The 23,963-nt window shown below is 35.5% G+C and overlaps 1 protein-coding gene across 4 annotated transcripts in view; it reads left to right on the forward strand.

The window, feature by feature from the left end:
- The window catches only part of DMD (dystrophin), a 950,620-nt gene that overhangs the window by 742,099 nt on the left and 184,558 nt on the right, over positions 1–23,963 (forward strand). For all 4 annotated transcript variants that reach the window (XM_030448312.1, XM_030448319.1, XM_030448327.1 and 1 more), the window contains exons 56-57: positions 18,789–18,961; positions 21,561–21,717. In XM_030448312.1, the coding sequence (XP_030304172.1) occupies positions 18,789–18,961; positions 21,561–21,717 (330 nt within the window). The remainder of the gene's footprint in view (positions 1–18,788; positions 18,962–21,560; positions 21,718–23,963) is intronic.

The raw sequence follows: 23,963 nt of genomic DNA on the forward strand, positions 1-23,963 counted from the left end.
CATAGAATAGGCTGGGTTGGAAGGGACCTCAGAGATCATCGAGTCCAACCCTTGATCAACTACCGCCACAGTCACTAAACTGTGGCACTGAGTGCCATATCGAGTCGCTAAATTTTTTAAATTGGCAAAAGTTGGTTCAGCATGAGGCATTTCTAGAAAGTATTTCCAAGTGAGCCAATTGGTTAATGGCAATAAAAAGCCAAGCTGTAAAAGAATTTTTGATTATGAACTATACTTTTTAATTTGCCAAGCAGACTGTTCTATTCTCTGCCTAATTTGAATGTGTCAAGTAACATTTCTCAATCATGTAAGAATATATATATACATATTGGATTTTAGTAAGCATGGTGGAATGGCTGCAGACTGAAGCTAAGTAAACCAGATTTGAGCTCTACATGAGTGCCACACATGGATGAAAGGCTGGACAGGATGCATGAAACTTGGAGATTTAAAGATATTCTAGGAACATTTCAAGAAATATCTCTCCTGCCATCCATTCCCAGGCTGCAGGCTGCTCAAGTCTGGAGTGCTAGGAAGATTTTTGGTGCTATATCTTCAAAGGCTATGCTTATACAGCACCTTTTAAACTGATCATTTAGGTATTTCTTAATGTAAAGCTAGTGAATCTGTATCACAATATACTGCTCTTGTTCATTGTAGAGGGTTTTTTCTCATTCTTTGAGAAGAACTTTTCTTCTCTTTGTTGCCTTTCTGCATTTTGTTGTTTCTTATACAAAAGCTGTACTACAATACCCTTTTACACAGAATGAAATCATTATTGAGTTTATTATCCACATTTTTCTATTTTATTTTAATAACAAAACCCTTCTTTTAGAGTAGAATAAAAATACACCCTCTTTTCATAGTTTCATATCTTGAAAAGGGCATAAATTTATCCCTATTTTTTAAATATGAAATGAGGAAAAAGAAAAGATTTTTCAGTTTGTGCAGCTGATGACTTAATTATTTCTACCTATTTGTTCTCTAGTTGAGCTTGTAACAAACTTTTATATGTATACGTGAAACATTAAATCTATGGGGCTTAAAATTACTTTTTGTATGTACGTTAAATGTTTGGATAATAAATAAAAATGTATAGTTAGGATACATAGTTTTGTTATCTGAAGTTGCCTTGTTTCCCCTAAGCATACCAGCATGTGCAAGATATTCTTTGAAATTACTAATATTGAAAAACAACTCAGCTGTTGTATTTGCCTTATTTAATTCCTGCTGAGATGATTATGCTTCTATTAACTGTGCAATTATATTGCACAGCTCATTTGAAGTATCTAAAGCTGTAGCTTTTTTGATTCTATTTTAGCACTTCACAGAAAACTTCAAAGGTTAAACAACTGTGAATAGATCTCACCAAACAATTTATATTTCTGACTTTGAATTACTTTGGCTAAGTTCCTCCCTTGTACTAAGTGTCATGTCATGCCTTAATGTGGTATTTTTGCATGGAAAGAAATCCATGCAGACAAATACAGTATTATAGGTTTAAGTACCTGGAAATAGTCACAGGGCAGTTTGATTTCTATGTATTTCTATAAGAAGCTCTATTTTGAACAAATACTCTTAAGTTAATGGATATATAAAAAAATTGTATCTGGTAGTGAGGGTCTCAAAAACTTGGAGTTTGAAAAATGCATGCACAGAAGTGGAGGCTGGAAGATCTTATTAGAACTGTCATTCAAGAAAGAATAATTTGTGGGAATTCAATTTTAAAATGTTGGTACATTGTTCTGTTGCAAAATATTATTCCAATTATTAATGTTCAATGAATAGTTGGATATAGGTTTTGGATTTGTGTTAATTTTAATTTAGGTGACTATTCCCAAGCATGAATAATGGTTTGGAGGATGATGTCCAATTTGTGTCACAGTCAAGTCTTTTTGTACAAAATAAGTGTTAGTCTCCTAACAGAAATATCGTTGCAATTTTGAGGGTGTTTTGGCATTGTGGGTTAGTTTTTTCCCACCAGTTGGTGTCTTTTCACTCCTTCCATTCAATACTGGGAGAAAAGTGAGTCTGAGTACAGAAAAAAAGGTATTTGAATCTGTGCGAGAGGCAGAATCTGCAGAAATTTATAATTTAGAATACGTTTCAAAAGTTATGTAATGCGGAAACATATCACATTGGCCAGTTATAAAGTAGAAAGCTGTCTTCTCACAGCTGTACATGGCTTTCTTAAATTTATTTCCGCACATATGTACTTAAAAAACTCTACTAGCTAAAATGTAATGTTCTTGTTACAATTTTACTGTCTTATCAGCTGTGGTGTATGAAAATACAGCTTTTTTCATTTTGTGTGAGTAAATAAATATTCCAAATGGTCTTCATGACAGATTGCTAAGATTCAACATCAATACTAAATGTTCTTTTGAACATTTTAATGAAATTGAACATAAATCTTGTATTTCAAGTAAGTTGCCAAATACTGCAGGAAAGTAGAAGTCCAAAAGCAAATATAAGATGAAAATTGTTGCTGAAGCCAGTACATGTCAGTAATTAAAGAAGGCAGTTCATTGTCTTTTTCCTGACTTTTTTTTTTTAATCTATGTATACATACGCATACAGACACAGGTTTAACTCTCTTTTGAGTCTATTGGAAGAGCTCTTAAAGCTACAAGGCCATAGATCTATGAACATGAACTTTCTTGTAAGCTGTAATTTCTTTATATCCTTCATCATATAAAATTAAGCTTTCCTTAGACAATTAAATAAGTCAAGTGATTAATGTGCTGACCTCTATTTATTACCTGGAACTTCTACTACTCTGTGGTGTAATGATCTTTGAATTCAGACATCAGTTACTGTTTTTGTTGCTTTAGATGCATTTAGTCTTTTTTATCTTGAGTGCAATTCCTATTCCCCATAAATGACAAACCTCAAAGACTAATAACAATTGCAGTTTCTTGGAACTTCCTTCTCTCTTGAAGTATTCTGAATAGAATATGCTGAATTAATTTTCTGTTTTCCTAATATTTTTTAATTCCATCCCCAAGAGATACTAAGAGAAAGAAAAACTAATTTCTGCTGTAATTTCTATACACCTAGGTGTGTATAGAAGTGCTGCTGATTTAGAATGAAGCCTAACAGTAGCAAAGAAACTAGTCCCAACATGTAGAGAAAAATAAGAATAGAAGTAGGCTTTTAAAAAAATTAGATCTTGACAAAACAAACTTGGTTGTTTGGCAGTTACAGAACTGGTAATTCAAAAGAACATACTATCTTATTTCTGAAGACAGGAGCATGTACTGCTGTTTGATTAAAACTGGTTTGTAGACTTTATACATCATTCAATCTTTGTCACTTTATAAAGTAAGGTCCAAAGAGAAATAGCTAGCCTGTGAAGCTTGAAGCATGAAGCAAGAAGATGGAAGGAAAAATATTTGCGTTAAAAGAAGAGGTCAGTTGAAACTAAGTGGCTATAAAATGAAAAAAAAAATAGTTAAATATAAAGGAAAAAAATAGCACTCTCAGAGTCTTGCCAAGCTGAAAATAAATCTTTCTCTAAAGGTGATGACTGTTTGCTTGTGACAGAGTATTCTGATGGTGTTATGCTGTGCTGTGGCACCACAAGATTTATCCAATTCGATTTTTGTTTTTCTCTCTGTCTCTTTCGCTTTCTTGTGTGGCTTTACTGGTGTGCTGAGCTGTGAATTATATTGTCCAAAGGAGTCAATTTGAATGCTTCAGTGTTATGTTTTGGCTTTAACTCCTGAGTTTTAAACTTTCTTTCTTGTATATTTAATTTTCTTCAGAATCCTTTTTAATTTTACTACTTTCAGATATGCATACTCTTCCTTAATTAGTTTACATCTGTGATAGTCGTGACCATGTTGTTTTCTTTTTAATTCAGATGACTTACATCAGCCAAGGTGTCTGATAAGCTCTCAGATACTGTGACTTAAAACATAGCTTTTCACTGTTGTACATAATATGTATTTGCTTTTCTCATGTCAGTGTACATGTCTCAGTGATTTGTAAAGGTAAGAATTCATACAGTGCAAATATTTTTTCTAGAATCTTTCTACTGTATAAGTTTCAGCACATTTTTATTGAATACAGTTGTTAACAAGAAAACAGTCACCCCTGTAAGAGGACTTTTTGTGTTTGTGATGTTTAAAGTAGAGAAAAACAAGCCAGTAGTTCTGAGGATACAGTTATGATGGGAGCAGATAATTCCATCTTCTTCATTGTTAGGATAGGGCTGTATCTCCACTGTATTTTAAGCAAAACAGCAAAAGTTTATGACTGCTATAAATTTCATATGTGTAGCTAGAATTGTAAGTATTTAAAACAGCTTCCTTATCTTTCCCAAATGATTTTCTCAAACTGAAAAGCACAGCTGCCTTCTTTCTGGGTTACTCATTGCAGTTCCCTCTTTTTAAAAATATTTTTATTTCAAAGTATTTTCATTATACTCTGTACTTTATTTAATTTTATTGTTTATTTTTATTGTGTTATTTTTACAGTGGAAATATGAAAGGATGGATTCATATACATATGCAGGCAATTCTGTGTTCATGCATACATATTAGAGGGGAAGAAAGTGATGGTTAAGGTCATCTTGTCTGGTCAGTGATGTCACAGATCAGTTTCCTGACACATTTTTTTCTCAGTATTTTGCAGGAATGCTTTTGGAAAGATTACCAAAGCTCAGAAGTCTAAAATCTAGTTGTTATCACTAGAACAAATTAATGTAACTTGCATTTATAGATGAAGAAGTAGACATTTGTAGGGTGCATGTCCAGTAGATTAGATAAACAATCTCCTAGATGGGCTGTTTTCTTTTCAGCCTGGAGCATTGGATATAAACTTAGCTGCAAAATTTAGCGAAATAAATCCCTCCTTTAATGTCTTAAGCATCTGTTAGATAGAATTAATAGTAATAATGTCAAGTCAAACCCTCATGTTAGAGTGTTTTAAGACTAGCCAGAGGATCTCAGAAGTACGTAGCCTAATCAGAAGGATTAAAAAATTAGAAAAAATATTAAGAGATAATACAAAATATTTTTTTACTTTACTTTAAAACAAAAAAAAAACCAACCCAAACCCTAAATTTTAAATAGCAAAAGAAGCCACTGCAGGGAGTATACAGCAGGGAGTGAGTCAAAGTCACTAGAGAAGGAATAAATTGCAGCCTGTCATGTCGTAAATATCAGCAGTCTAAGATATTTGCTATTTCTTCAGTCCTTTCTATTGCTTGTCTTCATATCTTCTTTTTCTGTGGTACTTAAGGTGGCACCTTGAAAGTGTTCTGACCACGACTCTGAGCAAGTTCTCTCAAGAAGTTTCTCTTCACTAGTTCTTGCCATTTACTTTTTTCACAGTACAATGGAATGGGAGCAGTTTATTCTTGATCTCCAGTTTATACCTATCACAAGAAACAAACACTTAAATGTTATGCAAGCTTGAGAAATGTATGTAATAATCTTTCCACCTTATGCTGTACTATTTGTTAACAACAGCCTGTTGAATGAGCTGGGTTTGGTTTTGTAAAAGGAAAAAAAATTGATGGGCGGAAAATCAGAAAAAGCTGAAACAGCAAGTGTTGAAAAATTAAGGAAGACTGGGAAACATAACCAGGATATGGACAGGAATACCTAGAAAACAAAAAGAACTTCCTCTTTTTCAGAATTCCAACAGAGCATTACTTAAGCTTAGTGGAAAAGAGCACTAGCAGTGGTAACGAGACCAAATGAACTCTGCCTATTTCAGAACCTAAGCTTCAGAACTGGGTAGAGTAGAAATTATTTTCTGTCTTGGTTATATTTCTGTAGCAAATAATTGGAAAATCATTAGGCCTGTAAAATTAAAGACATCTTTACAGCAGCTTATCAGAAAAGAGACACTCATATATGAGCTTGCATTTTTCCAAAAGGAATTCTTTTTTTAGTGAGACAGAGATGGCCTAACTTCTCTTCATGAGAAGTTGCCTGAAGGCATCCTGGTGAAATAGAAATGTTACTTGTCTGATATAACATATTCAGTGATGTTTTTATAAATTCCAAAAAAATGTATTAATAACTAGTGGATGCTGTGAGGCCAACACAATTGGCCATTGCTGGTCTTTATCATAAAATATTTCAAGTTCAGATCTCTGTTATGGGAAGATGTAACTTCAGTGACATCTTGCATATGATGGGTCATTTTATCACTTTTTCAGACACAGGGGAAAGAAGTCTTACTTGTGAAACAAATCAGTCTCTCACTGGTTGTTGATTGTGTGTAAGATGAAATATTGTAGAAATTGAATAGTTCTAAAGCATTCTTTGATTAGTTAACAGAGTTGTTCAGTGCCCATCAAACACTTCCCTTCCTGATCTTACATTCCTCTGAGTAGGCCTTTAATAATTCTGCTTAGATTGTTTTAGAAACAGGTATTAAAACAGCACTGCTTGATAGAAATCTGATCCAAGTGAGGGGGTAGTTTTCTATTCCTGAATTTAGAGTGGTGCTCTCTTTGGATCATAGAGATCAGATGATGCTGTTGTTAACTCAGTGCAGGCTGAGATTCAGAGCTTACGCATCCCATTTACGTGCAGTTTGGTCTTGTGCTGAATAGACTGTGTGTGTTTGGTTCTTGGAATTAACTGTGATAGCAAGATCATTTTGATAGATGGCTGCGGTGACGTGTATAGATATATTTGAAGAATGATGGTGCTATTCTATTTTCTGTTCATCATACCTTTGCTTATGGAAGAGACTTCCTTCCTTAGCTGCTACTTTGATTTTTTCTTTTAATCAAATATGTAAATATATAAAGTGTAAAGTATTTTTTTCCTTTTTCGATTTCCTTTAATCTAGGGTAAATTCTGCATTTGAAGCATGTCCTTTGGCAAGTAAATGAACATAAGAAGAGGAAATGTAAAAGCCTTGCCATTATTTCCTTTTTCGTTGGCTTCTAACGTTTCTTCCCACAGACTACTTTATTTCATTTTGTTTCTTACAAGGCTGCATCCTCTTGAGACGTCGTTTAAGTGGCAACTCGTGTCACTGTGCATGCCCACGGCAAACAGACACAATTACAGATTAACAGGCATCAGAACTTCCAATGTCACTGTTTGGTTTTTAGGCTCTCAGCCAGATTGCAAAGGGAGCACAGAGGTCCACTGGGAAGCTGAGCATCAGTATTTCATTTAGTGGCACAGTTAGATTATGAAGCTCTGTATGTGCAAGAGTTTTTATTTCAGAAAACTGACCGTTGTGCAAAGAGAATTATGAATTTTCTCTAATAACAAGTCAAATGTATAGAAGCTGTTTGAAAAATACAAAGTATCCAATGTAAATTTTAGGTCAACTTTTTTTTTTTAAATTTTTAAAAAAGTACTTTCATAAATGAGGTGAGACAAATAGGAAAGTTCCCTTTTCTAAAAACTTCTAGGGATTTTGTATCTATTAGCTAGCTTGTTCTCTTTTATTGCGTTGGTCATATTTCAGAGAGGAAAGTAAGTTTTCCACTATAAAGCCAAAATTGTCTTACACTAGTGTTGATCAGAAATTCTGCTTAACTCAGTAGGCATTTGAATTAACAGCAGCTTATGTGAAATCTTGATGCAACCTAGCACTGAATGAGTGCAGCTGCAATATTAGCCCTTGCTCAATGAGTATATATTGAATATGAGTATATATTGAGTATATATTGAATAGTGACATTAGTCTTCACAGTTAGGAATACATCTATGTCATGAGAATTATTTTTGCCCCAAACTGAATGGATGTCAAATGTATTGTAAACAGAAGGTAACAGCAATAAGTGGCATTACACCAAATAGCATAACAGTGATTATTGCTATGAACGCCTTGAGGGATATTCCAGCTCTCCTCTTTCAACCATAGTTTGCCTCATTCCATCTTTTAAATCTTTTTGAGTTCTTATGCTCATTCAACAGCAAACGTCAGCAGCTACTTCTAGGATATAAGTAATATTTTTACCTCTTTTCTCTCTCTGCCTCTTCCCTCCTCTCTTGCATGGAATTCTTCTTATCAGGACTTCATATGCAGGTATTAACATATAATCATTATGGTGCTCCATGAGCACTCTCATATTACACAGTAACCCAGATTCATGTGTTGTCTTTATCTACTCACCTTCTTCCTTTTTTATAAGTAACCCCTCCTTCAATTTATTATATACATATGTTTGGAATCAATGAGTCTTAAAATTAACGGTGTTTTCTACAAATCAGAATGATATATTTCAATTAACTTCATAAAGCCATTAATTGCTGTGAATAGCTTAGAAAAAAACAATCTTCAATAATAAGATGATTCCATCATATGTTGCCAAAAATATCTTTGTACCATGGAAGTCACAAGCATTTTACAAGCTGGTTGTTGCAACAAGAGTACAAGGAAGCCAGAAGCTGTCCTGTGGACTGCATAGTGATGTATTGATGTGCAAGAGGACAGGGCAGCAATACCAGCTGGAGCAACTGTCCTCAGCACATCACAAGCTTTCACTCAAAAAGAAGTCTTGAGGCAAATGACACCAACCAAATCTCAAACCATTTTGTGGTTCCTGATGTGTCTTCTGGGGCTGGAGACAACAGCATAGTTCCCTGTGGCAGATATGAAGTGGTTACAGGAGTTTGCAGAAAGTGGTGAACAGACTGTGCATCATCTAGGGAAGACAAACAGGAGATCAATAGGGTCTTCTGGAGGGATGAACATTAACAGCAAGATAAAATTTTTCAGTCTAATTCTGTAGAGAGAAAGATTAACCAAAATACAACTGGAGAATCGTCACAAGAAAGGGCTTATGATTTTAACAATTCCATTAAGTCACCATTTAGCAGATAGCCATTAAAGTTCACAGAAAATATTGAAGGAGACATTTTGTGGAAAAGAACAGAAACACATGAAGAAAGCTATGAAGTTGCTTTTTACAGAGTAAGAATAGTGGGTGTTCTCCAGGGAATGCAAAGAAAACTAGGTATGGAAAGACTGAGAATATCTCTTTTAAATCCAAAGGGTCTTTTGGTTAAAATTATGCTTTTTATTTATCTGAATTTGATACAGATAGATGTGAGAACTAATAGGTGTGTATAAACAAAGCATATTTGTTTCAGAAAGAAATTAAATGTGGTGTTGGTTAGGGTTTGTGTGCCTGTGTGTGCATTAGCCACATTCTGATGGAATCTGAAAAGTCTGATTTCTGATGGCAACAGCCATGTTTAAACTGATCTTAGAGTTCTAGTCTTACCCACTATAGGAGGGTTCATACAAAAATAACTTCAGTCAATGTCTTCAAGTATGTTGTATGAATGCCATTCACAGACCTTCGTATATACAGTTGCTACAAAAGCTGCTGTGAGAATAAAACAAGTATAGCAAGCCAAGTTTCCCTAATCATTGCTTTTTACGTTTCATTTTTTTTTCTTTTAAAGAATTGCTTCCACTCTTAAGTCAGCATTTATTTTGAATAATTAACTGATAGCCACTTCTTTTTTGTTGCAATCTAATCTGTTTCGACAATGTCTCTTCAACAATTGCCTGTGGTGATGTGCAGTGTTCATTAGCACCTGACTTTTTAGCTCTGGGTGGTATTACTGATGTGGCTGGACTGTATGTTTGAGCAAAGTCTTTATTTTTCTGAGATACTTGAGTACAGTTTCTGAATGCATGCATAAATTTTAGGAGTGTATATTAAACTAGGATATTTTGTGAACTGGTTTCTGAAAAGGTGTCTATCAGCCCCGTATTTGTGTCACATTTAGTGTATTGTCAAGATTAATGAGAGCAGTATATTAAAAATTTCTGGATATAAGAGCAACTTTGATGCAATTAGTATTGAAGTCAAGTACTTGCAATTTCCTATGTCAGCAATTTGTAAAGTGTTTTGATAAGTAATCTTGATTGAAGTGCTAGAAAAGCAATTCCAGGGTATAAACTTGGGTCAGCAGGGCATATTTTGGAGTGACAGTAGGAGGAGATGGCATATTTGATCTCTACAGGAACTTAAGTAGAAGCATATAACTTTCTTACCATATTTAAGATCTGCTTAATATATTGATTTACTGACAAGAGTGTACTCTGTCTTCTGAGAACACTTCTAAACCTTGATTTCTTTAAGTTTAAAGGAAGAAAGTCTTATTCTAGTAAAAAAAGGATTATTTTTTTCAATTCCATATGCATTTGTACATGACTTCTATTGCTGTACACTCATCAGACCTACCTTGATTCCTCCTTTAGTACTAGGTATACTTTATTTTTAAAGGTGTGTATTTCACTTTGCTTCTTAGATATGGGTTTTTTTGGGTTTCTTTGAGAGAGAAAACTGAATAGATTAAGTATATCATCTACTTTAACCTTTATTTTTGTAGCAGTATCTACATTTATCTTTCTGTGGCTTTTCTATTCTTGGTTGTTAGAAATTTTTTTTGAGCATAATTCAGGTAGGACTTAGTTTTTCTTCCAATACATTATAACCAGGCTTTGAAAAACCATAAATAATGCTTCTAAGTGGCTGCCTTGATGTGCATCTGTACTTCAGAGTGCATTGTTCCTATCTAGATTTAAACACTTGCATACCTTTACCAATACACCCTCTAAATTAAAAGTATTTAATTTTTATTATGGTGATGGAATTAGTCCTCTTTTATCAGAACTCAGAACTGAAGATCGAACGAACGAGTGTGGTTTTTTCAGTTGTTAAATTTGAGAAAGTCAGTGACCCCAAATAATTGGGTTTTCAATGTCAAACTGAAAAACATGAGCAGAAGTTGATTTTCTCCCCAAAATACCATTTCTTTCTTTCAAAAAAAAATTAAAAAATAAGTTTATTTGTATGTCACAATTAAGTAGTGATTATAGTATTTTGTCAGTTATATTTATCATTTTATCCTGAGACTATTTACTGTGGCACTGCATTTATTATGGTAGAAAACTCAAGAAAATACCAAATAATTATTTTCAGGATGTAAATCTTATTCATAAAATCCCTAATAGAGGCATTGTATTCACCTTCACTTTTGATTTTTGAATGCAATAAAACATGACTAGACTTTGCCACAGAGACATGAATTAATATGATGGTTACAGTTGTTATTTGGAAGGATTTTGTTTAAAATATCTTACTTGTTCAGATTTTGAACTTTTGCCAGGTATTCGCTTATTTTGAGGCAGCTAAAACCCGTTATTGTATTATCTGCATTAACACATGGCAAAGCATACTTCTGGTTGTTTTTTGGTTGGTTTTTTTTTTTGGAAGAGCCTCTTTTTTCTGGAAGAGCCAAAAGTAATGGCAGTTCTCTGAGCTGAAAACTAAAGAAGCTGAAACCATTCCTCTCACATCCAGTTCCTCACAAATGGAATTCCCCAGTGCAGCAGAATACTGAGTGGTTGAACATCTCAGTGTACAGGTTTGCAATAACAAGTTAACAGACCAGAAGCAATGCTATGCATTTTGATTCAGCTGCTGGGTTTCAGGTATTCACAGAAGCACGGTACTGGTTTAAAAGTGGGAAGTCCTGGTGTTGGGATTGGTGCTGGTGGGAAGAGACAGCTGAGGATTTTGGGTTGGAGGCTAGAAACCACTGAGGGAGGCTGTAGCACCATGATCCCTTCAGGACCTCCCAATGGGCTGCAGTTGGTGGCAGCCCCTTTCTGCAGCCACCTTGGTCCTGACCCTGACAGCTTTCATCACCAAATCAGCATTTTTGGCACCAGCATTTCAGAGCTACCTGAACCTCTATGGCTGTGTCAATCTTTGCATTTAGAGGGGGATCCATTGACACAGGGAGATGCCATAACCACAGAGATGGCAGCTTTGGTCCAATTGCTTCTCATAAGTTACCTGAACTTGTGGTACCCCTCATACTGAGCAGGGTTGCAGAGGGTAAAACTCATGGCAGTCTAAACTCAGGTCTTGTTCATTTTCACTTGGTGAACCTGCTTTCTGCTGGCAGGAAAAGGGTTGAAGTAACTTCTCTTGTACACGACTGCCAAAGGGTTTTTGCTCTGTGGTAACTTTTCTGACACCTCTTGCTTAAAACCTAGAAAGCCAGAGTATTCTAAAGCCTCATTGGTGTGGCCTGTATTCCAGCTGAAAATCAAGATTAAGTGTAGTATTTGCCCTTTATGCTGCCCAAGTTTCTGTCTTCCCTGGGTGCGCCGCAGGACACCTTAGGCAGGAAGGATTTGGCACAAGTATGTGCAGAAGCTCAGGAGCTTTTTCAGCATTCACTCTGCATAAAGCCCCGTGGGTCTCACTTAACCTGCCCTTGATTAAGAAGTTGGCTGCAGCAGGTCTTGCACTTCAGTTGAGAGTAATGCCTGAAGTGATATAAGGTCCTAATTGAAATCTCAGTATCTTTGGAACAATGCTAACTTCTAAAAGGAGCCTTAAAACCACTTCAGTTATTTTTCTGCTTGAACCAGTTATAATAATGTGTAATGTATTAATCTTGTGTTTCTTCTCTATCTTCTCTGCTGTTCTCTACAGAGTTTTTAATAAGATTTTATGTTGTTTTAATTAATTGAACATCATGTTATGAAATTGATGTACCAATTACTTTTCCCCAGACATCAAAAATTATTTGTGACAGAAGTATTGGATAATGTACAGAACCAAAACAATTGTAATTATAAAATGCTCTTACATTTTATTTTAAAAGAGTTTGTAAGAGGGTTGCATATGCTTGTATGTTCAAAGAATCGTTGTGTTGGTTCATTGAAACAGGTACCTTTCTGTGAAACAAATATCCAGTCTTGTATGCACAAATAATTTATCACCTAGGAATAGTCATTTATAATTGACAAAACTCAGGTATATTCCAGTATGAGTTGGTGACAGAGAAAAAAACTTTATCCTTTCTTCTTTTGTGAGTTGTTTTTTTTTTTATTCAGGCTTTAAGAAAACTGTACAGTTCAACCTTTCTGGTTGCTTGTTTTAAGAGAAAATCAGTATTAATTTGAAGTACTGGGATGTCAGTGGAACTAATAGAGGTAAAATGCTCTTCAATTACGTAGCAGGGCTTTCAGACCTTGCCTGAGTAACTGAGTGGAAGTAAATGTTCCTGCAAGAGGATGGTGCTGCCTTTGTGCTGCTCCTGTTTCACCTCTGGCAAATGGAGAGAGGGCAAAATTAGACATGTTGAAAGTAGCAGCATAATGATTGTGCTGCAGAAAGATTGCCTAAAGATTGACAGAGTGAGTGTGCTGGCAGAATGTGCAGGTGTAATGGGATTAAATGTTTAGTGAAGTAAGGGGGCCAGGACCTGAATATTTGTTGGGAGTAGATTACTTTCTCAAAACTAGAAAACTATCCCAGTTTTTAAGAGGCCTAACGGTTTTACTTTTAGAAAATTGTGTGTATGGCTACATGCACCTTTATGCTATTTCTCTTCTACTTACCCAATCCTCAAACATAGAGTCAAATATCCAAGCCAAATATCCAAGCCCATTCTTAGAAATCTCAGTGGAGGTGACTGATTTTCTAACATACAGAACACTGCCAACTCTGGCTTTAAAACATACACTTTGCATTTGCTTTCTTGAAGGGCTGTAGTTGATAGTGGCAAAATAAAACATAGTTACAACATACAGTAGTTCTTAATTGCTGTGGCTGTCATGAAAATTAATTGTGGCTGTAAGGAATTTTTCTGTCTTGGTATAACCACAATCTAACATGATGATTCTTCCTAGTTAAGGTTTTCATCCTAGATGAAATCCTAGATTCCCTCCTAGATTCCCTCCTAGTCAAATAGATGAACAGTAAAATAACAATTTCAATTAAAGTTTTTACCAGAGTTTATACTTCTATAATCTAATGGAAACTATTTGAGAGGATAAAATTCTATGTGAAACTACCTCTAAAATTGTGGAAATCATTCATCAACCTCATTTTCTCTTTTAGAGAACTAACTCTTATCCTTTGTTATCTTGAAAAATGTGTTGGGAACATAGAAATGCCTTAATGATATTCATAAGCTTAACTTCCCCATAGAAAAGACCTTTTTATCTTTCTTTTTAATCAAGTCATTAGCATGAAACTCAGAGATGTAATCATACCAGACTGGAATTGGGGTCATGCCATAGGCTAGCTGAATAGGAGGTTTCGTGGCATGATGATGTATAGCCATTTCACAACAATGCTTTTAAGTCAGTAAGTCTGCCCTTTAATTACATTTTAAATCTCACTTGAGTAGCTTTTATCATTATGTAAATTGCTAAGTAAATGTTCTAAGACCCCATAAAAGTTCTGCTTATGGACTGGGAGAAAAACACACAAGCCAACCAACCAACCCAAACCAAATCAAAATAACAACAAACAAAACAACCCCAAAGAAAATAAGAGGAGTAGGGGGGAAAGAAAACCCAGCTCCAACAGCCAGTTCTATGAAGAACTGTGATGCTTAGAAGAGGGAATTACAGCTGGACCAGTAGTGTTTTGCAAAGCAGAAAACACTTCACTGTTCCATCAATAATCTAAATTACAGTATTTTCAATCTAGAATAAGTGGGGGTTTTGTTTGTTTCATTTTTTTTACAGAAAGAAATAACAAACCCAAAACCAAATGCCATTTATTTATGTTCAAATACTTTGAAGATAATGACAAGCTCACAGTAACAGACTGTCATAAAGTGTACTGCAAATTGGCTTTCTATTGCCAGAAACAAAAGTAATAGATCAAGACCATCTTGCACTGAATTGACAACTCATGTGTTTGAAATAGATTGAGCTTGCTGTACTGTAGCAAATAATTCAACACCTCCAGAACTCTACCTCCCACAAAATCATTCCTCTATCTAGCAGAGAGAAGAATAAACTGTGATCCTAAAAGTGGTGCCATGCACATGCATCTCTGTGCCTCCAAAGTCTGCTGGAGTATGCAGGGACGTAAAATAAGAATTCTCGAACTATGGACCTTAACACAGAGTTTAATGCTTCAGGCAAAATCATAGTTTTACAGGAGTTTAGATGTAATTAAATAAATGTAGGATGTTTAATTTAAAATCCAGTTTGTAAACTGTTCTGGGCAGAGCATCAACCTACAGAGAGCGATTCCAGTTCTTCTCTCTGTAGGAGCCATAAGGTGTTATAAAAAAACTTTAAACCTTTTTTGGTTATACCAGCTTAACTCTTTGGCTGGTAAAAATAAATGGACTGTGCCAAGCCTTAAGAGCTACTCTACCATTCGAGTCCTCAGAGCAGAGGTGTATTCTTAACAGATGTGTTTTGCCCAGCAGTGTGGTTAGAACAACAGCATCAACAAAAAAATACTGGTATGAAACAAGTTTGTAAGTTCTGCCTTCTCCAGGCACCTGAAATGATGTAAAATGAATGTGAAAAAATGAAGGCTGAAAGAAACCCACATTATTGCTGAGTTTTGAGATCACCACGAAAGAACATAAAAATTAGTCTTTAATTCACAGAAGGTGATATTTTAAAGAGAGGAAGGGAGGACAGGTTGGGAAGGGGGGGAAAGAGAGGAAAGGAATGGAGAACAGGAGATGATGGAGGAAAGGAAGAAGAAGGAGAAGGGAAAAAAAAAAAAAGAGAGAAAAAGAGAAGGAAGAAAAAAAGAAAAAAGGAGAAAAGAGGGAAAGACAGGGAAAGAAAGGGGGGAGAATGGAAAAGAGGAAAAAGGGAAAAAAATAAAGGGGAAGGGAAAAGGGAAAGAAAAGAGAAAGAGGAAAAGAGAAGGAAAAGGAAGGAAAAGAAGGTAAGCAAAGAAGGAAAGGAGAGAAGATCTAAAGGGAAAGGAATAAAAAAGGGTAGGAAAAGAGGAAAAAAACCAAAAAAAGAGGAAAAGAAGCATTACATAATTCATACTGTGTACAGTATAAAAAATTTAAGTAAATATTCTACTAATTCAAGCTGTTCAAAATGTTTAGTTGTTTTGTTTTTTTTTCCTAGAAATGATTTAGGGGATATGTAAATAAGTAAAATTAAGTCCAGCTGTAGCTCTGTAATATTATCCCAGGACTGATTTCTCATCCTCTGCTCCTTGTCCATTTGTTTGAATACACTGGAAAAGTTGAAAATGCAGTAAATAGCCTACATTTGGTCTGTATTTTATGTTTCTTGGAATGATGTGCAAAGATGGCGTACTTTTACAGATATCTTAGCAGTTTATGAGATTAAAAAGATCTTCCTGCTTAATTCTTGTCAATAAAAAGAGCCTAGTTTATACTGATGCTTCTCTTCTGGTTTTGAGACATAGAAATTACTTATTTCAGAAAACTGATAAAGGGTGTTTAGATCTTTTTCATATATGTATTCTGCTTCCCTTGGGATGTGAAGGAGTCCCAAAGAAAGGGTCTAAAATGCACCAGTCAAAATTGAATAAATACATTGGCTGTTTTCTTGCTTCCTTGTATAGCAGGCTTCCTGTATAGCTGGAATAAATTACTTAAAAGAGCATTAGAAGATGTGCAGCTTACGCAAGTAATGTGGAATAAGGAGTGCACTGAATACTAAGCTTTTGATAAGAGTGCTACGCTTACCAAGTTTTTTGCCCATTTCACTAACTGTTCAAATTCATTTTGATGCTATATAGTATTCTGGGGAAAAAAAAATAAGGAGGATATGGCTTGATTTTATTTTCAGAAATACATCTGTGTCAGGAGCAAAGCAACGAATGTGTAGGTTATGAGCCATTTTTTCTAAAAACAAGAAAAATGTGGAAATGCATTTTCTTCAAAATTTTGTGTTATAAAATACTATGAGTGCATGTGTAGTAAAACAACAACAGGACATAGCTGCCTGCTGTGAATAGTTGTTCTACGTACAAGTCTTACTGTACATATTTTTGCTGAGGAAAAGGCAGCTGTTTACATAACCACCCTAAAAAGTAAGCTTTTTGAGCAACAGTCAGTGTATACAATCATTCTTTCACTCAGCAATAGATTTATCAGTTTTTAAATGTGGAAGGACCTTAGAAATATACAGACACTAAAAGTGAACTTTTTTACTGTGCACTTACCCTTTCTCACATCCTGTTTTGGCTGCTTACATCAGGTTTGTAATACTTAGTTTAGCTTAAATAAAACCTCCAAATGCATACCTGAAAAAATAGTATTATTTAGTCAAGCAAACATAAATATAATATTGCAGCTGGGCAATACTAGCACTTGAAACAAAGTACAAATTTTCAAGTAAGGGCATTCATTCCTGTAGTATTGTACTTACTTAATAATGGCATTTTTTAAATCTAAATTGCCTAACAGAAAGAAATAAATAATTTTTTTATGATACTTTTCCATCCTTCAGATTTACCTCTGGTATATTCCAAACTCACTCATAAGTACTTTACTTCTGGCATTGGTTGAAGGTAAAACAGTTGGAAAAGAATTCCTGTTCCTGTAGCAAAGATGTTCCTAGTCCTCCTTGAATTTTCTCCAAATACAGTGCGAGTTGTTATTGTGCAAGAAATAGGTATCCAGCAAAGGAAGGCAAATGACATTTGGAACAGCAGTAGGGGAACAAGGACAATCTAGTCATGATTCAGTGCAGCTAACATTGCACTTAAAATATCGAATGAAACCAATTCAATTAGGGTTGTGTATACCAAGTAGACAAGCTGTGTGCTCCCCTCCTTCAAAGTCATTCATCTAAAGAAAATTACAACAGATTTTCACTGGGGACTATCTGTGATGCTCAGTTAGCTTGGGTCTTGCTCTCAAATGCCATAAATCATTCCCCTTTCCCACTTCATACCCAGCACTCCCATTGCAGGCAGCAAGAAAACACCACCAGAAATCTCAGTGCCCAAGCATCATCCCAGGAGAAAAAGCAGTGCTTTATTCAGTAGACCATTTCCATTGTTTCTTTGTGTGCTTTTCTGTCTGAAAGTAAAAGCACCTTTGTGCAGTTGCGTCTACATACAGTGTGTATGTGCTCACATATGCACGTGTTTAAATTATTATTATTATTATTCTGTTTAAAGAGCTTGATTCTGCCACTGTTCACTGCAAATGAATTTATGACCTTGTGGAGCTGCTGCATGCAAACGTCTTGGAGAAGGGCAGCCAACATACAAAGGCTGCATTGAGTGTGTGGGCAGGCAGGAATGCGGGTACCAGGCAGCTCTCTAAAGAATGTTCTTTTGGCAGAAACTGCCGTGCTAAAAATGAGGGGGAAAAGTGAATTCAAAATGTAGAGCTGGCCCGCAGTTATGGAGTGATAAGAGAAGTTGGCTGTTCGACATGAGCCGCTAGTTGCATATTCTAGGTCTTTGCTATTCTCAGGCCCTCCTACAGCCGTGGCCCTGACCAGTGTTTTGATATAGCACAAAGTGGCTGTTTATTGCTATTGACTGCTGAAGCCTGTGATCCAAAATGCATTCTGTCAACAGAATGTAAGTGAACTTGGCATTTTAAAGCTCGGCTGCTGCAGACACGTAGATTTCTTGGAACTGCCATGCAGCAGGACCAGTGTTGCAGTCCCCAGCTCACACTGAAAATGTTACACAGGAAGACTTACCATGTGCAGGTCAGATTTACCTGAGAATCTGAGGGTTTTGTGGGGTTTTTCTTTCTCATCAGTGTCATAAATGTATCTCGCTCCTGCTTTGTTGCCTGTCAAAGGCTAGACCTACAGCTTTCTAAATTTTTTGTGTTCTGCATGGAAAAATATTGTTATCTGAAGCCTACTGTCTTCACATGAAAGGGAAAATATGCCTCTGTATACAGTACATGATATTGCCATAAAAGGAGTAATCAAAATCTGTTCCAACTCTGTGTAACACTGAGGATTTTTCTACTCCTTTGAGAAGTGATAGTTACTATGATTCTGTAAGAAATCACATGTATTGTTTTCTGTTTCTTCCATAGGAACTACAGGCAGAAATTGATGCTCATACTGACATATTCCACAACCTGGATGAAAATGGGCAGAAAATACTGAGATCCCTAGAAGGCTCTGAGGATGCAGTCCTATTGCAGAGACGTCTTGATAACATGAACCTCAGATGGAGTGAACTTAGGAAGAAATCTCTAAACATAAGGTAGGATCTGAATATAAGATAAAGCCTACAGTTAATATGTCAGGGGGATGGACTGCTGCATTTTGCTAGTAAAAGGGTAGTGGTTTAGGGTTTTTTTTTCACAATTTCTGTCCATTTTGAAATTATTTGTGCTGTTTTGAATGTTGGCTCAATTTTGTATGAATTACTCACATAATTATTTTTTGTGTGAAAATGATAGTAGGAGATTAGGATTTGAGGCATATGAATAGGTTTTGGGATTACAGAAGGAGAGATTAGCTGTACCCCTGTAAATGTAGGCTTTTTCTAGAGCTGGGTATGATTTATCAACGAATAATGAAAGAAAGTGATTAAACAACCTATCACTATGATAAGCTTTGTTTCTAAGGGTACTATTTCCAGTGCAAAACTAAGAATAGCCTTGAAATGAGAAACTATGTTATTTAAGATTTTAGCTGTTGTCTAGAGAGTGGATGGAACCACCAAATAAAACCCAGGAGTAAAAAGAAATCCATAGGTACTATCATGGGAGGAAAAACTTGCAAGGGAAACTATAATAAATGGTAATGAAGTGAAGGTGCAGGCTTCAATAGGCTGAAGATTTCTTTTCAGGATAAATTGTCCGGCAAAGTTTTATTCAGAAGTCAGACTTTTGCAATAGTCAACCCATCTCTGTTTTGTTCAGTCTCAGGCATCTTTTCCTTGCTTGCTGTGTGTTGGTAGTAGTTCTGAGGGCAGCAAAAGGCAGAAGTGTTTTTTAAAAGTAATGCATGAAATATTAGCTTCTTCCAGCTCAGGCCCTGAGGGAGGTCAGTGTGTGTAATGACAAAAACCATCCTCAGAACATCAGTCATTAAAAATAAATGCAGGATGTGAGGTTGAAAAGAGATTAGTAGATTAAGAAAGAGAGAGACAAATTCTTCCTTTTTTTTTTTTTTTTTTTTTTTTTCCCTGACGAGCCAAAAAAGAGACATATAGCCCTTCAAGGTACCTTTTTTTCTTTTACCCATGAACTTGCCCAAATATAGTAATGTTGGAGATCAGAAAAACAGTCAGTTGGCTAAATATCAGTAATTACATATATGTACATATATGGGACTTTGTCTTCTTTCTGTTTGACTTTTTCAAACTCGTTTTGCAGTTCAATGCATTGCTGCCGATAATCAAGCCAGAAATAGTAGCCTTAATTATATTACAGACACTTCTTGCATTAAGCATTCAAAGCAACAGACCTCCCCTCTAAAATACTTATTTTCAATAAAAGGCTCAAGAAATTCAACAACTTATTGGTTAGGATAAGAAACTATTCATAACATCTAAAGAGATTAAATAAATCTTGCTGGCCACCAGACTGAAGGAACGGATTATTCTCAGCCTGTCTGCTTGGAGCTGTTTCTTTCCATCACACACTATGGAATGGATTTCATCATAACTAGGAATTCTTATGCAAAAGTGGTATAACAGCAGAAATATCAAATGTTCCCCGGGCAGCAGTCCCACGTCTCCTCATTTAGCCTAAATGTTAGACTTCAGAAGACCCGTGCTGTCTCTCAGCTTAGGTGGACATTCTTTTCTAAAACCATTAGGTCAAATACATGGTAACTAACAAGAGAAGCCAAGGTAATTTCCATTACATTTTATTAGGTTTTTTATGTAATAGTAATACTAATACTGCTTTTGGTTTGATTTAGTAAGGAATTCTAATGTTACCCAAAAGTCACTTAAGAAATTTCTTCCCAACAAGCAATTAAAAAAATAGTATATCCATAAGTCTAGAAAAACAAAACTTTAGTGTGCTTTATGTATGGTACACACAAAACTGAAGATTTGATTAGTCCGGTTTCAGTCATGCATTTCCTCCCCAAATAAGAGAATGGCTGGAAACTAGTCCTTGATCCCATTATTTTTTTAAAAAAACCCCACATATTTATACCAACATAGAGGAAATATTAGAATATCCTTCTTAGCTCAAAGTAGTATTCTATCTTCTGGTTTTTAAACAGTGATTTAATTGGTTTCATTCACATCTCTGTCCAGTGGCGCACACACATTTTGGTAGCATAAAAGGATTGTCTTGGCTTTGACAGTTTCCTCATTACTTTTTTTGGAAATTATGGCGTTTATTCCCTTAACTTAAAAGTGAGCAACCACATGAATTTTGTGTGAGTTTGAATGGCTTGTGTAGTGTTTTAGGGAAATGCTTCCTCTTCTCGGACTTGAAACTTCTCTCTACATTTTAGATAATTAATCTCCTAGTTATCCTAAGTGGTGACTAAGTTTCTTTCATGCTAGTCCTGCATAATATTTATGCACATGTAGTGAGACCACTGTACTGAGCTACTACTCACTCCTGAGGAAAAAAGAAAAAGAAAGGAAAAAAAAAAAAAAAAAGTAGGAAAAAAAAAATATGGGAAAAGAACAAATGTTTCAGGCAAGGACTATAGAACCAAATTTCAATCACTGTTGCCAGAATCTTACACAAAGGTACTGAAGCTATTTAAAAATCATTAAATTAATGAAACACAAGAATCTTTAATCTTTCTCTGTAAATAAGCTTTTTTGGTTTGTTTTTTATTTTTATTGTGTCTGGATACATTTTATATTGACCATATTATTTCAGATCCCATTTGGAAGCCAGTACAGACCAGTGGAAGCGTTTACATCTCTCTCTTCAGGAACACTTGGCATGGCTGCAATTGAAGGAGGATGAATTGAAACAGCAAGCACCCCTTGGTGGAGATCTTCCCACTGTGCAGAAGCAGAATGATATTCATAGGGTATGATTTTTTTTTTAATTATCTTTTGCTCATTGCTTTTTACTTTACAGGTTAGTGCTATGTGTAACAGTCCTTGTTGGAAAAAATTAGATGCCGTTTAAAATACATTTTAGAGACAATGAAAACTGAACTCTTGCATCACAGTTCTAGCTTCAATTTTCAAACACATCTTAGAAAATCAGCCTTTTTGAGAAGGGTGTGTTTACTACTAGCTTCTTGATGTTTTTGAAAAGCAACACACCATTTGCATAGATCTCTCAAGACAGCTATTTTTCAAGTCCAGAAAAATTACTAATATAATATTATCTCAGAATTAAATAAGTAGTTCTGAAGTTGTCTCTAGATTAGGCATTTAAACTTAATGTGTACTTTGTCAAATGCTATTTTGCTATTGATTTTGGGGAATGTTTGTGAAAGGAGTAGCTGCTATCAGCCCTAATGAACAGCAGTGTACTTCATGAAACTATTGTGAAACTAACTGACTGTAACTGTCCATGGCTCATACTGGTTTCATCAGGGAGTTGTTATGGGAAGGCAATAGCAAAGCATCATATGGAGGCTGTTCTAGCTTAAGCTTTTTAGTGAAAAGGAACCTAGATCCAGCAATTGTATGGGAAGTTGTTTTTTATTAAATCTACCACATGAACAACCCCAAAATAACACAACCCTGCTGAGTAATTCTTCATACAAAGATTCACACAGGGTTTGTTTGTGGGAAGGTATGCTGTAAGGGTGTTGAATCTGTCTTTTTTTGGCTAAAGAGCTTTTAATTTGTTATGCCACTGAAGTTGACTCAGGTCTGAATGTGAAATCACAGTTCTAGTATCTTAGCAGTACTTTTTTAGCAGTGTCATTAGGAAACTAGTTCCCTGCTAAAATAAATATGAAGAATTGCTGAATGAAGCAGTAAATGGGGAAACTGTTGTTCTGAGAAGGGATAGAGTACCATGTGAAAGGTAACTGAGATAGCACACTCAGCTTCAGCAACAATTTTGCTTATGAACTCTATTAAATTGTGCCTAGCCCTTATCATAAGATTTCAGTTTCATTTGGGTTAGTTTCTGATGACAACTTCTGGAAAGTAACTGTTAATAAGAGAGTTCCATAATAGAAACCAGACCTCAACCCATTAGGAAAAATCCTGAATCAGGATGAAGTTGTGAATGAAGTGTCAGGTGGAACAGTATAAGATCAAGAGCAAGTAACCTTACTTATATAGAGAAATTTTCCTCTCATGTATAAAAAGTTAAATGTATGCAGTGATTGGAACAAACCATTTAAGTACTTCTAATCGTAATGCTATTTCATCTCTTGGAGTGGAATTGGATATAATGTGCTAGCTCACCTCTTCTTCATCTGCCTGTATCTTTAGTTAAAATAACATCATTATAGGAGGTTTTTTCCTCCTGTGCTCAGTGAAAATAATATTTTTTATTGATTTATTTAATTTTTCAGTCAGATAGCTTGATACCATGAGAAGAGAATATTGCAAAACCAGTGATTATCCTCTTAAAAGATTGTATTACATATATGTAACTTCTGTTTGTAAAACTTGCCACAAAAGCTATTGTTTCTGAAGTACCTAAATCTTTATTGCTTAATGGAGAAATGTGAAATGGTACAAAAAATGAAATAGGATCTGGAATACATGTATTTTCCCTATTCATCAGGTAGTTATACTATATTTTTCTGAGAGATTGTTCTACTTCATGCTGAAGGACACAGATAAGAACAAAGTGTGAAAAAAGTGAAGTTAAAGAGAACATGACATATCTCACAGTTACTGGGAAGCCTGAGTCTAAGAATCAGAAAATACTATATACAACCACACTTGGCTTGGGGCATAGGCTAACAGGCATTTGTCTACAGTAGCAGACTGGTGGGAAGTAGTGGTAGTATTGTTTCTCAAGGGCCTATCTTTACCAAATGGCCAAGGAAGCCAAAGAGATGAACAAAACCATCTCACTGTCAATGCACAATGCTTTTCTAAGATAATTCAATACTTTGCTGCAAGGAGTTGGCTGGTCACATTTCCTTGGTTGTGCTTCTGGAGAGGTGATGTGTCTTTCCCACAAAACTTCACTTGAGACTTAGCATAGAAATAAGAAGGCCAAAACATCCATGACTGTATGGAGCACAACCATCCCATTTTACATTTTCCCCTGTGAAAGTCAAGATATATGAAATGCCTGAGGACTGGTCCAGCCAGCTGTCTGTAACAGCTTCCATAATGTAGCTTTAAAGCC

Source organism: Calypte anna, chromosome 1, assembly GCF_003957555.1.
Source record: "Calypte anna isolate BGI_N300 chromosome 1, bCalAnn1_v1.p, whole genome shotgun sequence".
Taxonomy (NCBI): Eukaryota; Metazoa; Chordata; class Aves; order Apodiformes; family Trochilidae; genus Calypte; species Calypte anna.